The 16,916-nt window shown below is 47.7% G+C and overlaps 1 protein-coding gene across 9 annotated transcripts in view; it reads left to right on the top strand.

Annotated features, from left to right (window-relative positions):
• The window catches only part of LOC116840793 (tyrosine-protein phosphatase 99A), a 432,380-nt gene that overhangs the window by 25,870 nt on the left and 389,594 nt on the right, over positions 1–16,916 (top strand). For 2 of the 9 annotated variants that reach the window (XR_004377417.1, XR_004377410.1), the window contains exon 1: positions 93–4,549. The exons of 4 other annotated variants lie outside the window; for them this stretch is intronic. Coding sequence is in view for 2 of the 5 variants with exons in the window: in XM_032807991.1 (XP_032663882.1) it covers positions 4,456–4,549 (94 nt within the window). In the remaining 3 variants the exon portion in view is untranslated. Of the gene's footprint in view, positions 1–90; positions 4,550–16,916 lie in introns of those variants that run through there. 3 more of the 9 variants (XR_004377411.1, XM_032807991.1, XM_032807990.1) reach the window with 3 other exon arrangements.

The following is a 16,916-nucleotide window of genomic DNA, read 5'->3' as shown; positions in this document are numbered from 1 at the left end:
GGGGGGGGGGGGGGGTGGGCACCGAGTCACCTGTGGCCAGGAGGAGTAATCCGAAAAGAAAAGAAAAACACCAGAGGCACATGACGCCATGACAAGAAGACGCTCATCGCCGTGACGATCGGCCCTCGTCGGCGCCGAGCGCGCGGAAAGTTACGCGGCGCGCGCGGCCGGTGGACGACAGTTCGTCCTGAGAGAATCACGTTCGCGCATTTCTCCCAATGTTACCGTCGTCCCTCCTCGCACCTCCGCGTTTCCGATGGCCGGTCAGCGGCTGAAAGTAAAGGTACGATCGAGGGATGAAGGGAGTCGGAGAGTCGGTGAGAGAAAGAGAGAGAGAGAGAGGAATTCCTGTCGACGGACGGTATACACTCAGTCGGGCCGAGATCTGCCTCTCGTGATCCTGATCGATGGACACCGCGGGCGAATTTGCTTGAATGGCCCTATTGCTCAATCGACGTTTGTACTCGGATAGTTTCTCCCGCCCGTGTGCGCTACGCCTCGCTTGCCCCTCTCCCACTTTCATTAAGGAGTTCTCGGGACGTAATTGCTTAGGTCTCATTTGGAGTAAAAGAGCGGAGTGTCGCTTAAAAGTTAGTTGGATTACCGTTCTCTCCTTGCCTTACCGCGCGGCGTCGTCTTCGCGCGCGCGTCTTCCTCCGGCTCGCTTCTCGCAAGAATCCGAGAGTATTTACATATCAGCGCCCGGTCGATTATAACTTTTCAGGCATTTAACTTTCCCGTCGACGGGGTTTATTCTTTCTCGCTGTATGTATGGCCGCGGCGAAACTCGCGCGAGCGTGCTCGCGATCAATTAATTCATTCCGCCGGCTCGGGAATACATCTCCGATCGTGGAAAAACTCAACGGGCGTAATTGGTTTTTTCGTTCCCCTCTCCCCCCTCTTATTCCCCTCCTGTGTGCAGGGCATCGTAAATTATTAACCGTTCTCCCTGTGTGCCCTGTTTATTAATCAGTCGGCGTTACTTGCCATCGGGAGTATCAATTATAGGTATTACTGCTTACGCAGCAGCTGTTAATTGCGGCGGGACGCGACGCGATATTTTTGCACGCGCGCTCGCTCGCACTCTCGCTCACATTCGGATTCGCGCGGGCGGACGGGGAGTAAAAATAAATGCGAAATCCGGGCGGGAGCCGGCGGATCGTGTCGAATCGGAAATCGCGCGGCCCGCTGGATTGGCAGTTTCGTTGGATCGGCGTGCAGCTACGACCTGAATTCGATTATTATTGCATTCTGCAAACAGAGTACGCCGACGGTACTACAACTCCTACATTTTACATAAGCGTTTTCTCGCTCCAGTAGCGCGCTTCTGAGCCGTTTTATCGTCCCCCTTTGACGCGGGGCTTCTAATAAGTCCCCCCGCAATTACGTCGCGCAATAACTCGGTCGCGATCGCGACAATAAGAAGTAGGCTTCGTCAGGATTTCTCCTCCCCCGGAGGACGAAGAGCTCGGATAGAGCTCAAATGCGACACATTCCGGCCGTCGGTCGTCCACTAAAATCCGCGCGCTCGTGGTCTAACGAGTTCACCAGCGGCGAAGGAATCCGTAACGTTCTTGTTTTCGATATCAACGAGCAGCCGTGTGCACTCGCTCTCGGATTTTCCGTGGAAGTTCTCGCTCGGCGAGACTAACGATCCCCACTGCCGTCGGCAGGCTGCCGCGATCGACGCCCGTCGCGTCGGAGAAGCCTACCGGCTCTCGTTTTCTCGGTCCAGCTCTCCTCAGATAAGCTCATCTTCGCTCGGCCCGGCTCGGCTCGGTTCCGCGCAGCTCCACGACTGTGTTTTATCTGGATTCGCGGCGATCGGCGAGATCGTAAAATGGCTGACCGACGGACTCGTTGTCAGTGGTATTTCCAATTGGCCGGTCGCGATCTCTAGAGGGAAACCGGTTCGACGTGTAGCCCAGTCTCCCGCCTTCCGCGTCGTCCCGTTCTCCACTCGGCCTCTCTTTCTCTCTCGGTCTCCTTCGCCGCTTCTTCTTCCTCCTTCTCCTCCTCCTCCTCCTCCTCCTCCTCCTCGGTGTCTTGTGCTCACCTTCTTCTTATCCGTAGTCGTACTCGCGAGTTCACCTCCCGCGCCGGCTACCAGTCCCAGCGTTACTTGCACAGTGATCCGCGTCTGCAATTCGCTTCGTGGCTCCGCACGTGTGCTCAAAGTCGGCTTCGCGCGGTACCGAGGTATCCTGGTCGTCGGATGTCACGCGCACCAGCTGGTGGCAGCGTACATTCCCGAGGAACGTTGCCGTGCAAGGATCGTCGCGAAGATCTCGCCGATTTATTCGCGATAGCAGCGGTCTCGCGGCGCGCCGCGATTACGACGGTCGTATCCAGCCGCGTCGAGCGATCGATGCGTAAACGTTTCGCTGGAACTATAGATCGGCACAAAGGAACGAAGAGAACGTCGGACGGGAGAAAGAGAGACTCTGGCGGAGTTTTTAAAATGACCAAGCGACGTGGACTCTTTTGAGAGGCGACAGAGAGTGAGAGAGAGAGTGAAAGAGAGAGAAAGAGAGAACGAGCGAGAAAGCGAATATCGAGATTCGGAAGTCATGTAGAAGAAAGCCGTCGTCGGATTGAGGACCTTCGCGTTGATTTCGCGGGAGAGATTTCCGAGAGAGGTCAACGGTGAACTCGATTCGCCGACCTCCATCGCCGTAGTCTTGGAAAAAGCGGAGAACGAGACTTTCTGGGGGTTGAAAGATATTATCTGTGAGGCTCAGTGAGTTCTGTGAGTTACGACGACAAGAAAGAGAGAGAGAGAGAGAGAGAGAGAGAGAGGAGAGAGGCGAGGGAGAGAGAGAGGAAGAAAAGGCGGAAGCAAACGTCCAACGAACGCAAGATGTCGTGGACGTTTTAAGGACTGCAGTTCCCACACGGACCTTCACATTCGCGGCGCGGTGCGCGAATTCCGCGAATGGTATTTTTGCGAATGGCGGCGGAGTTACTCGTGTTTGCTCTCCAAGTCGGCCCGAACTGGCTCTCCGAGGCAGCTTGCACGGAAAATTGGCGGTGTTAGTTCGCGGAGGGTTTTCACGGTGCACCGCGCGGTGGAGCGCGCAAGATTCCACCTACGAACGTTGCTTTCTCGGACGTAATATCGGCCGAGAAAGTTCGGTCGTTAGTTCCGGCCCGTTGAGTGATACCCGAGGAAGCCACGTCGTGGCGGGCTGACTCTCTGTGTCGCGCGATCACGCGGCGCGAAACGACGGGACGTCGAGAATTCCATCGGGCGGTCGCCAGTCTCGCGATTCATTTGTAATAATCGAAGCGATCATGCGTCGCACGGACGAGCGCGGCGGCGGCGGTGGTGGTGGTGGCGGCGGCGATGTCGTCGTCGTCGTCGTCGTCAATGGCGCACGTCCAATCTCCTCCAGTCGCTGCGATAACTCACGGATCCACCGCGCTCTAGGCGATGTCGCGGGTATTGCCTGTACGCGCGCCTACGTACATCCCGACCGGCGGCTTTAGCTCGATCCGACGATCGAAGGAAGCGAGTCGCACTTGAAGTATCAATCGATCGAACGCACGGTCGATTCGCCGTCGAGCGGCGGAAGGAATCGCCGGAAACAAATCTGGATAACAGCCTGAGAGAAATAGGGAGAGAGAAAAGGATATAAAAGAGAGCTGCTCGTCTGTGTATGCAAGCTCGTAACAAACATTCGAAAATTATTAAGGTTGGAGCACCGTGCGCGCTTACTCGCGCATTACGCATACACCACGTACACACAAAGTAAAGTGAATGTGAAAAGTGTCGGCTTCGTTATATCGCGCTTGTTCGTACCTCCTCCCTCGTCAGGTGGTTTCGTTATATCGCGCCTGCTCTTTCATTCTCCCTCTCTTTCACGCAGCGCGAATACACACGCCGGTGCTCTAATACTGGCCGCCGTCGTTTTCGTCATCGTCGTCGTCGTCGTCGTCGTCGTCGTCGTCGTCATCGTCGTGGTGGTAGTAGTGGTGGTGGTGGTGGTGGTGGTAGTGGTGCTGGTGGTGCTCTTGGTGATGGTAGATCGCGTGCCTGCGGTCTCGTGCCCGATGGTTGTCGTTACACGTCCGATCGTAAGTGTAACAAAACTTGCCGTATACGCGGTATCGCGCGCCGTCACGTCACGGTAAAGCTCGCGCCGCTGCGGACTAGTCCGTCGTTTTAACGGACGGGAATCCCCATCCTTCGAGCACAAAGGGAGAGAGACAGAGAAGAGGGGAAGATCTGCGAGGAAGATATGCGTTTCGCGGGATACTCGCGGGTCGCTCTCGACTATCGGAAGTCGAGGATCCGCCGACACGGTGGCACTCGCACTTAGACACTCGACGCGGCTCGTGAGTGAAAGGGCCGAGAAAGAGGAGGGTACGAGTCGGGGGTGCGTGTGCTTCTAATCAACGTCGATCGAGTTAGATTAGGGTCTCGAAGTGGTTGAGAGGGGCACGATAAAAGCCATGGGCATCATGGGTGCGTGGAAGCGCGGCCGGATAATCTATGCTTATCTCATATGGGTCGTCTTCAGGGCTACCACAGCGGGGGGACTTTATGGTGAGTACACATCCGCATCTCTTAATAGTTGTTTGGAGCTTTCGGTACACACATTGGGGGCCGTTGGAGCTGCCAAACTGGGAAATCTTTACGGCGCTTTCCAGGCCTTTCTTGTGATTGCGTGGAAATAAAGAAAGACACGAGAGAGAAACAGAGAGAGAAAGAGAGAGAGGGAGAGAGTAAAAATGTGTGACTGTAAAAATAAGGACATCGATACGGAGGGAAGAGGGAAAGGGGTGTCTCGCTTTTAGATTGTAAAGCGAATAGCGAGTTTGAGCAAGAACTTGACTGGGAGACTATAGAGCCTTCCGGTAAACACGGTCTCGACTATTCAACGCGCGCCGCGCGAGACGTGACATCAAAATTACTTTAACCTTTCGATCGCCGGTTGTAAATATAGTCGCGCTGGAGAACTGCTGCCATTGACTCCGGCTGGTCTACGTACGGGGGGCTATAAATGTTATATTGATCGTTTTCGCCGTATAGTAAAGAGAGAGAGGGGGAGAGAGAGAGAGAGAGAGAGAGAGAAGAGAGAGAGAGAGAGAGAGAGAGAGAGGGAGTGTGTGTGTGTGCATCAACATTGTGCATATTTGAAATTGCGTTCGCGGGCAATAATACGCGGCGCAAAGTTATACGCGGCCGAATGGAAATGCAAAAAAAAAACAAAGAAAAAGAAAATAAATAAATTCGGCGGTCACCAAAGCGATGTGAGCACAGGCTTTCGGTTGAACCGAAAGCTTCGTTACAAAAGCTCGATTGTGCGAGGCCTCGGCCAGTTGACCGGGGTAAACGCACACGGCAGGAATCGCGAAAACGTTAATTAAAGTTTACGGCAGACCTTTTTGCGCTAACGCAAGCATGCGGAATTATGTGGCTCGCATTCTTAACGTAACGTACGCGGTTCTAGTGATAAGAGTAATGAAAATTCGCGAATGTATCGCGCCCGGGCTAAAACTGAAAATTATACCGACGCGCGTTCAATCTTGGACCGAATCGTCTCCGACTTCCGTCGATTAATTCGAGCCGTTGAAATAACGAATTGTGACCGATGTCCCAGCGTGCCATCAATCTGCCATGGATGAAATATTCATAAATTTTAGGCTATCGTACACGCACTTAACCGCTGATCCGTCTTTATTATTTCTTCTTATTTCCCCGCTGCACTTTTGCCCCTCGCACCCCGTGTATTAAATCATTCTCTGTCATAAATAACGTGTAATTCCCTCGAAAAATGTCAGTTCGCGTGCGTGCGTGAAAGAGCGAGAGCGCGACGAGGAAACCGCATTATCTGTAAATTAATTCCGTACTTAGTCCGGGGAAACGGGAGAGAGAGAGATCATAGACACACATATTTAGTTTTCATTAACACGTTAAGCGCGAGCACGAAACTATTCTCTGCCTCTCTCTCTCTCTCTCTCTCTTTGGTGCATATCGTTCTAAAAATATCTGGGAATTAATATCGATAAGGGAAGAGACTCCGTCGGGAGAAACGGAGAGATAGAGAAGGACAGAATGAGGGAGAGAGGGAGAGGGGGAGAGAGAGAGAGAGAGAGAGAGAGATTTTATTCCGAGATGCTTTGCGTGTCGTTAATGGAAATTACGGCTTGCAGCGTTTCGGCGGAGTGAGTAGATAGGTCCTCGCGGTGGAGTAATCGTTTAAATCCCGCGCAATCGGTGCAAACGTCGTTCGGGGAACTTTACAATGCCCTATTTTGCTCTCTGGTTTACCCAGGTAGCGGAACGCATAAAGGAGAGCGGAGCAAAAGTGGATGTTGCTCCCACGAAAGAAGACTCCGCCGCGCTCTCGTGCAGCCGACAGAGAAAGAAGGAGCGCGAACGGAAAAGAGAGAGAGACATAGATAAATAGATAGATAGAGAGAGAGAGAGAGAGAGAGAGAGAGAGTGAGAGAGAGGGGGGGAGTCGAGTTCACATTTTTCAATTTGTATCTCCTCGCCGATGCACGTAGCTAGCCACGAAGGCGCTATTCTTACGTCAGACTCACGCCAGGTCGGCCGGAGAACGGCGGAGGAGATACGCCGCGTGGTAAACGGTGACGCGAGTGAACGGCAATCACCAGCGAGCGGCTGATTGATCGGTGCGCCCGTATAACGTCATCATATTCGACAGGTGGAAGGTGTGCGCGCGCGTCCCGACGGATTGATGATTTTTGTCGCGACGTGCGTCGTGATCGGCGCGTATAGCGCGACGCGGTTCAACGCGCATTTTTCAGCCGCCGTTGTCGCCGGCGAATATTAAATGCTACGTTACCGCGCCGATTAATTATGAATCAGCGCGTAACCCAGATAGAGGCCATTAATTAATGCGTGTCAAACCGTTCGGACGCACGCGGAAGCCGCACGCCGGTGCCCGCTATGCTACCATCATCAGGACCTAACGTCCTTCCGCCTTGGTATAAATCTTCCGCCGCCACCGCCACCGCCGCCGCCGCCGCCTCTGTCGCGCCGTTAGCGCTACCACGTTGAATACCGTCGGCTTTAATGAACACTTACGGGCGAATATCGCGCCGAATGTGTAACGCCCGCGCGCAATTCGGCAAGCGAAGGGGCGAAGGGGATAAATGAACCGTGCGCGGCGGAAGAAAGGTCATAGCCCCGGAGATAGCGGTACCGCGCGCCCTGCGAATTAGACCTAAGGTATGTGGCGCACCTACATGTAAGTACACCGGTACACACGCCTGTCGGCCCGCTGAACGTGGTACGCGCGCGCGTTACACGCTCCCACACATCCGTACATCCGACTTTCGTGTAAATTGGAATTGCAATTAACGGCTACATTTGCTACCGCCGGTCCAGCGTTACCGCCTTGTCGGAGAAAGCCCGCTTTCCATATTTCTATACATGCTTTATCTCTCTCTCTCTGTAGCTAACCATATCTCTCTCTCTCTCCCTCTCTCTCTCTCTCTCTCTCTCTCTCTCTCTCTGCCTGTGATCCTCTACCTCCTCGCACTTCTGTGTTGGCCAATTACGTATTCTCGAGCCACGCAAGAATTTACCGTCGCGTAACCGCTGTCCCGGCGGTGGATGTTAAGAGCACGGCAGTCGGAAACCGAGGTCGATCACGATCAGGATGGTACCCACTCTATCGGCCATGGAAATCAGCGGTATCGATTTTCTGTCCGTAGGATCCTGTTAGAATTCGGTCGTTCTGAATGTTTCAAAGCGGTTAATGGAATTCGTCAGTGACAGAAATTAGACGAGCCAAATATACCTGCGGCGGATCTGCCGTTACAGAACAAATTTATTTCATCATGAATTGGGCTTTTGCGTCGTTGGGACAAACTGGATGATGGTGCCTACGCTATGAAAATCCGAAACTAATTTTGCAATTAGCCGCAAAGCCGCGCGGTGAATAAATTTTATATTTTCAGTAACGAGCTCTCGCGCGCGCGACCGCGAGACAGTGACAAAAGGATAAATATCGCCGCGCGAAAATTTTCGACCATCGTTAGACGTGTAATTCGTCGCATTAGTATTGATTGCGTTGTATCGCCCCTGTTGCAATTTTCGCGCGCGCCCCTTTATCCCGGGGCCAGACATGGCGTGCGTTAGAATAATTTGTCCCGCTGTCGTTGTTCTCACTCTCGGGGCCGGCGTTCTCCGTAGGCGCACACCCGACAACTTCATTGAAAATGCAAAAGACGTTTCGTATACTCGGCAGTTAGCGCGCCGCAACCTAAATAAACCTTCCGAGTTCTCACCTTACGTGCCGGGCGTCTAATCCGCGGAATCAAATACGCGTCAGCGCGTATCTATCGCGGACACGGGAGCGAAATGGTTCCCGCACCTCGGCGTTATCAAATGTTATTATCGACGCATCCTGCTAGATACGCGACTATAATCTGCTGTGGGAATAGAGAGCATTCGATTTTACGACGCGCGCCGCCGCTCGACGGAAATTACCTAAACACTCGTCGTGCGCCCGCGCGAATCGGCTGTCGGAGTTATTTTGGAACTGGCTCAAGATAAATGAGGGCTTGAAGTGAAAACGAGCCAAAGTGCCGGAAAGTAAAGAACGGGAGTTAACCTTTAGATTTCCAAGTCCGATCTCGCACACGTAATCTCCCAGTTGTGGCCCTTGGTGCTTTCTAATGATGACGTGCATCTCCGTTTACAAATTTCTGTCATTTTATCGAATTACGTACGATTATGATTTTTCCCGAATACATATACTCTCTTTCTCTCTCTCCCTCTCTGTCTTTTTGATAAGACCGAAAATCGATATTCTTGCAAGTGTGAAGTCTGAATGTGTGGTAAAGCACTCAATTATTGATGTCCCTTTAGTTATTGGCACTCTAGAAAAGTCTGGTTAGGGAGGTAAGGGGGATGAATAATTGAGTGTTGGCACTTTTAGATCTCCAGGTTCGATTTTGCGCACATAATTGCTATGTCCCTTGGTATTTTCCAATGATAACATATATCTCCGTAAGAAGACTATAAATCAAATGATTTTGCGAAACTACGTGCGATTATAATTTTCCACACCCTTGATGTAAGGTCGAAAAGTCGATAGTCTTGCAAGTGTGACATATCGGAATGCAACGGGCACGATTACCGCGGCGCGCAATTAATCCTGCACGCAGGTGTCGTATAACTGAGCAGGATCGTGACGACTGGCTGACGCGTTATCGCGATCGAGGCAAATCGATGTTGGAAGTTTTGAGATTCTTGAACTCACGAGGAGGGTGAGCTTCTCGGAACGCGAGTATATCGATCGTCGTACCCTCGTCGGTTTCGGTCGAAGCAAAGTATGAGAGAGAGGCAGACAGAGAGAGAGGCAGACAGAGAGAGAGAGAGAGAGAGAGAGAGAGAGAGGGGGGGGGGCTGCGGTAGGTTAGGTCTTTGGCCTGGATACCGATGCGTCTTTGGAGTTAGGCCGGCCATCGGCATCGTCGAAATTGAATTTCTCGAGGACGATTAGGCGGCGCCATCCTTCCCGCGCACGTGAAATAGGCAGGACGCGATGTCGTGACTTCGTGAAGGAAGCTCTTGGCCGGGAATGCCCCCGCAAACCGACAAACGAGACGTAGATGCCAGTCGGCGAGGTGAGAAAATGGTGACTGGATAATGATGCCACAAGTTGGAGACCGGACGCGCGAAACGGATCGACCGTAATGAAGTAGACGCGAATGACGAGAACTACTACCAGTCCCGAGGGAGATACGTCGCGCGATAATATTCCGCGACGTATCAGCTTGCGATCGTTACTGTATCCAGGCGAGTAAGCTCTCGTGGCCTCCGTTTTCTCACTCGATGTCGCATCAATTCCCCGCATAGAAATTTGTTAGTATTTTTCCAAATGCAAGTTCTAGCTAGAATGCTCAACTTTGTTCTAAAATAGATACCAATTGGGAATCCTATTTCTAGTCTCAAATATAGATTTTCTGTTTAGAATCGGGACAAAAGTATTAAGGAAACTCGAGCTTTTTTTGCATTGTTTTCTGCATCAGTTTCATTAATGCAATAAAGATAATATAAATGTTTTTTTCTGGTTTACAGTGTTCCATATTGAAACATAAAATTATGTATTTTCGTTTTATATGTAATATAGAATACATTTGTATATCTAAGGATAACCTGACGATTTCATACAATTGTAAGTCGGGAGAATTTTTTGAGTAATTATATATATATATATTTTTTTTTTTTTTTTTTACTTTTTCTTAGCTCGAATACTTTCTATTACAATTTCTTCATAATAATTTTATTTTGCAAACATTTTACAGTATTTACAAGTATGTATAACGAATAAATACTCAGTGTTTCATATATTTTACTCAATTTTAGTTTAAAACGTAAAGCAGAAAAATCTTTGGGAAAACCAAAAGGAATAACCAAATTGGATCTGTCTGCATTTCTCACTTACAAGTAAACCTACCCAAAAGTTACACTCCGATTTCTGTCTAATTTGGCACAAATGTAGAAGTACAAAAAATATTTAGGTCATATTTTTTCATCTTGGCCCACTTTGAGTTTCACGGGTTGTTTATAGCTTTTTAATGTTCTCACTCCTATCATCAACAAGTGCAACAAAAATGCATAAGAAATAAAATGAGTACAAGATATAGGGGTTTTCGGTTTGCTGATTATGAATATGAAGTTAAATGTGTAAAATTATTATGTATAAATAATAAAATGTTGGAACATGTAAAAAGTTGAAAACAAATTATTTATACAAATAATTTCTCGGTTTGGCCGAGATTCAAAATATTTTTGTCTAATTTCGCACAGATTTCAAATATTTCGGTTGGAATCTCAGCTAAAGAAATTTAAAGTAGTTCGTATCTCAGCTGTCGATTTTGTTAAAATTATTTAACTATATCTTGTATTCAATTTTATAAAATATCTTTTGGGCACTTTGAATTTTAGGTTTACTTGTTAGATTCGCATGTTTAAAACATTATACATTTAAGAAATTGCATAGATTTCCCGTCTAGAACCTATGATTATTGTGGAAAAATCGGGTTGGGTTTCTATTAGATCCTAAAGTATTTTCTATGCGAGTCGTAATGTTCGCGAAACGAATAGCGTACTGAGGTCTTGCGACCTTACTCGTCACCGTTGAATTATTATTGGATCGCGCTTGTCGCGTGATCATTTGTCGATCGATGTAGGCTTTTTTACTTATGCATTATTCACTCAGTGCCATTAATTTCAATTGTCGGGGACTGTTTGACGTTCTAAGATAAAGGGCGGAGTGGTCCCGCTCGAAGGGAATTATTGCTCGTCGATTAAGCACGCTTTGCGTACATCTTGGTCTCTCGAACTGCTTCAATTCGGAGCTCACTGAAATACGTAGATTGAAAGTTCTTGGTTGCAGCTGAAATTCTCAAATTTATTGTAGCATTTAATAGGACTCGTGTTATTGCGCTATCAAATATTTCCAGCAGGAATTTGATTATTATAAGTTCCCGCGCGTTATACTTTGCGAGCGCTCTACACGTGGCGACCGCATACTTCGGAGCGTATAACTGAATTACGCTCTCGACGTAGCTCTGAAATCCACGAATTTCTATTGGCATTTATGTACGCCAGCTTGCGCGCGTGTGTCCGACTACGACATGCACACGAACTCGCGGAGATTCTACGTAAATACGCGAACGTATCCATTATTCCAGAACGTCGACAAATACCGCTTGGTTCCACATCGCGATACGTTATTCGCGCGAACGATTCGAGCAATGGAACGTCATGGTGTGTTCCATGACTTCGAGAGTTTTTCAAATTCTGTATCAATCGGCGTTCGAGATGTCACACAGCGCACTAGAATACTTTGTTTTCATGCGCTAAAATCAATAGTACGAATGATTGATTTTATTCGGGCGACCGAGTCTTGTTATTTCTCTTGCGAAAGTGTTGTAATTATTAGCGAGAAAGAGAGAGACGCGTCCCAGTGTCTCGACTGGATCCGAGTAAGATCTGCAATCGATTGTGGATTCGCGAGTATCTTCACGTCAATACTTTTGTCATATTTTTATGTTCCGGTTAAATTCGCACGAGGCGACGAAATTGCGAATTCTGAGCCGATGTTGCTGAGAATATCGATGTGTCTCGGTCCTAAGCGATATTTGAAGATTTATGGCACGCGTGTATCTACCCCGAAGTAGTTAATCTTCATCATCGTGAGTATTTGGATGATAAAATAATTAAATTCCGGCTATCTTATGAAGTGCCGTCGCAATCGTGGTTCTACGAGTGGTCATAACGTAGTTATCTCGACTGTAATTTGCGAAATTCTGGAGGTAATTTCTTTGAAGTAACGTGCCGCGCGATTTATCGTACGTATAAGTCGTTGCCTCGCTCGGCGTATTTTATACTCAAGATTATCGTTTAATTAGAATCTGTGCGTCTTTACGACTCATTCACCTAGGCCGTTGCTTTACAGCCTCGAACTTACGATATAAATCGAGGTCATGTGGCGTTTTGCAACGTGGCGTTGCGATGGAATTTACAAACGTCACTTGATTCTTCTAAGGGCAATAAAAATATTAACTTGCCAAATCTCCTTCTCTCACATCATCATGTTTCTGATTGTCCGAGCAATTGATGCAAATATACGAGTAGAATAAAAAATACCGATTTATGATAATATCCTTTCGGAGCAAAGTCCACAAGTACACTGGGAGAAAAAATTCAGGAAATGAAAAATATTTACTCAGTGGGTGCTGATTTGCTTGTAGTAACATTAAATATTATTTACGTAAGGAAATTTTGCTTCTTTCATGAAAGTGATTGTTTATTCAAATTCAGTGAAACCTACATTTAAGTTAATGTGTCTTTAGTATCCACTGGATAATATATTTTTTTTTAGAAATTTTTTTTCTCACAGTGTAGTAATATTACAAACGCAGTCGCTACGTGGAACAATAACGGAAAATATAATATAACATAATCGAATATAATATCGTCGGTCAAATTAAAAAACTTCCTGCCTCACGAAATTCCAATTCCGCAGGAGAGTTGAAAAACTGATAAATTTTGTAAAACTGCGAATTTTAGTAAAATTTCATTAAATTATCAAATGGAACTGAATACAAAAAAAATTGTGGCGAAATTTATAATTTTATGAAAGTTATCAGTTTTTTGACTCACTGTAAAAATGGAATTTTGTGAGCTAGGAAATTTTCTAATTTAACTGACGATATAATATATAATATGATCAACAATCATTCTCTATCTACACACACACACCCACACCCACACACACACACAAACACACACAACACACGCACACACAACACACGCACACACATACACACACACACACACACACACACAGTGGTAGATTTAAACTTGTTTCTGTCTAAGTATTTCGTTTTTCACGGCTGGTTTAAATGTATCAATATATAGCGCTTTTTTGCAGAATTGCCGCTTGCAGTTTATTACTGCGCAATCGAGTTTCGCGCAGTATTTGAATTGTACTTTCGCGGCGCCGGGCTATGCTTTCATTAGATTGCCGCGATCCCATCATCGGTAAATAAAGCTTTTTCATAAGCATTCAATACCATTTTTCTTTCTTTTTTTATGCGCGTGTATGCTGATTGGATATAACGGGAAGTTGCAACGAGCCCGCCCTGTGCGTCGGACTCGAGTCCCGGTGCGGATGCAAACGATAATCTCGACGATACATCCCGTCGATCTCGCACGTCGTATGATTTCTTCGCGCGCTTCGCGATTTTCTCCGCCCTTGGCCGTTCACTTGAGCATTCGCGAAATACTCGCGCTACATAACTCGAGACTCGAACTCGTCATTTTAATTACGTGATATGGGGTGTACGCGCGGCGTATAAATGCGGCATACGTATCTAATTCCGCGAGCATGAAGGTGATGTTCCACGCTCTTCCGCCGCTGTGTGCGTGCTATTTATTATCGTCATCGCGTTGTTGGAGCCCCCACCCTATGCCTCCTCCCCGGATATAATGGCCCTGTAACTCCGTAATTACCGCAAGAGCCGTTCTCGACTACGGTGTAACATAAAAGCTCGGCTCACTATGACGCCGAACAACGATAGTAGTTGTATTATTTATGATGCGGAAGAGCTCGCCGCGCATCTCGCGGGTCCCGTGTACTACCTCCTGCCCCTTCCCTTAAAATCTATAATTATGTCGTGATTCCTCCGCATTTCCCACCCCTCCCGCTGTTTCCCTATCATTAGCGGAACTGTGTTAACCTTCGTGGTAGGAGTTGTTTCGTAATTGGCGTTGCAGCTAACGCGTAATTATCTTTTGTCGCGCATAGGAAGTCTATCCTCTTTCCAGTCTCGTGAATCCGTGATGTTGGGGGAGGAAGCCGGTAGCGCGAGGGCGGTCGATGTCCCTCGTCGCGGCACGGCTCTTGCCGAAATCGTAACGATAACCGTAACGCGCTGCCGTTTGCAACGATCGACGTGACACTCAACTCGCCGTTTAGCGCGTTCAACGCAGATGGGTTTCGCGCTTCATCTTCGCGGTCTCGGCGAAAACGGGCCGCGAGTCCGCGCTGATATTTTTATCGCTAGGTACCATCGAGCGCAAGAAGGGCTGGGCCGGTCGCTAATTAGCGCTAAGCTTTCCGCTAAGCATCGGTGACCGTCGTTATCGACAAGCTGTCGCGGGCGCACTATTAGTTACGCTTTATCCACTAATTCCCGATTAAGAAAATCTCCGTCATGAATCTCGCGCGCGTTGGCGGGCCGCGCAATCTCTCTCTCTCTCTCTCTTTCTCTATCTTTCTCTCTCTCTCTCTCTCTCTCTCTCTCGAAGCGATCTGACGATTAGAAGCGCGGCCGAGCGGCAGGGAAGGGACGGCGCATAATCGATTATTAATCCCCCGCGTTTTTACGAAGCAATTTTCGCGTAACGACGATTAATTAGACCGACGCGAGAGGAGGGAAGGGAGAGCGGGCAGGGCGCGATGTATTTTCCATCGGCTTGTTATTCAATTCGGCGACATATGATGTATCATGTGAGATATAAAGCCGTATTGTGTTGGCCATTGTGTGTTCTTAATCTATCGATCGGGGGCGGAACTCGTATGTGACCTATTTGTACTTAAACTGAGTTAAACACTTTCCGATAATCCTTTGTATCGGTTTATTAGTTATTTAGGTATCAATGCCGAGGGGGAGGATACTTAATAATACGTGCCGCTGTTTTATAACTTGAGGGAAGATGCAGATCTTTACATGCGCGCGCGCGTTATAACGTGCTTCTTCTTCTCGCGGGACTTATTTATTCAGGTTGCAACGTGGGAGAGAGGCTCCTAAATATAAAATAATACAATCTTAACGTATCCACATTCTTCCCTTGTTCGTTACGAGCGCAGCTACGAGCTTTATTTTATTATCGTGGAAACCCGGCGAGGGATAATTTCGTTTCGTTTGCACTAATTTCGTTCGATGTTGCGGGATAACGCGAAACATGGGTGAATTACAGCGCGTAGTAAAATTTTGTGGATCCTGCGAGAGCGCACAATGGATCTATTAAGAGGCGCACGCGATGTGACGTGACTTGCAGTAAACCGAATTCTTTGCTCGCGCGCGACGACGCCGGTATGCCGTCGTATCTTAACACCTATCGCTCCTTTCTTTGCGTCGTGATGTTAACAACGTGTTAAAATCGATATCGACACTATTTTTGTTCTCATTACTCGGAGAAACATCGAAACGATTCGCAATGATAGCTTAATCTATTATGAAAATATAAACACGTTAAAAATATTAGAAATCGATATTATTAGTACTTGTATAATCTATGGAATCGACACTCATGAAACGGAAATATTGAGATTTTATTTTTGTTCTCATTATTGGAAAAGTGTCGGAACGGGAACATTTTGTAATGATAGTTTAATCTGATGTATGTGGAATCGTAAAATAATACACACATATACAGAGATAAAAATACTAATTTGTGGACACAAATTTATCTTATTCTGGACGTTCTCATTGCTCTTGTCTTTAAAAATATATGCGAATATATTTATAATGTATGTTAAAAATCTATAAATATATGTTTCATGTTACAAATTTAAATTTATTTGTAAGGCCAAAACAATAAGAATGTCAAGGATTGGGTACGTGCCTGGTCATTGGTACTCGTACTTCACACAGCCATTAAAATCACCGAGACGCAACTTTTTGCTATCTGCCTGACGCATAATGCCACATTGATCTTTCACAAAACTGTCGAATGTAATTTCGGATTTTCGAGAAATAATTGCACGCTACGGACAGACTTTTTCGATACACACCCACACGAGTATTTTCCGCCTACGGATGTAATCGGAGCGCGGGCAATACAATGAAACTGCGGGAGCAGATGACGAGTATGAAGTGGCGGAATGTACGGAAGTATTGCTGTCGCGCGGCAATTGCAATCGTGGCCAGGCCGTGGGACAAAAGTGGAAAAAAGCGTTTTGACAGACACGCTTGCCAAGTCGCGCCGCGTATGACTGTAATCCCACGAGTATCGGCGCAGGGATAGGTATTGGGGGAGAGAGAGGGGGAGGACCCCAGAGCCACGTGTTCTCTCGTGTTCGACGATCCGCGCCGCCGCGAATCTCTTTTTAATTAAACGCTCGTAGCGCGGTCGAACGTTCGCGACGTTTGCGGGCGCGACGCAACGCAACGCGCGGATAACTCCGGAGGAGATTTTCATTTTGATGATGGTACGCGCACCGGTATAGCCACTGCAGCATGGCGCACGGGCTTTTTCTACCGCGGGAAATGAGTAATTCGCGCGCCCTATTCCGTCTTGGCGTTTTCAGCGTGAAGTTTTAATATAGGTTTTAATAGAAAACATGCGAGAGAGAGAGAGAGAGAGAGAGAGAGAGAGAGAGAGAGAGAGAGAGAGAGAGAGAGAGAGAGAG

The sequence above is a fragment of the Odontomachus brunneus genome, unplaced genomic scaffold, assembly GCF_010583005.1.
Source record: "Odontomachus brunneus isolate Ranch 3 - 2012 unplaced genomic scaffold, Obru_v1 Obru_scaffold_011, whole genome shotgun sequence".
NCBI lineage: Eukaryota > Metazoa > Arthropoda > Insecta > Hymenoptera > Formicidae > Odontomachus > Odontomachus brunneus.
Note: the sequence above shows the minus strand (reverse complement) of the source record. Positions and strands in the feature narration are given on the sequence as shown.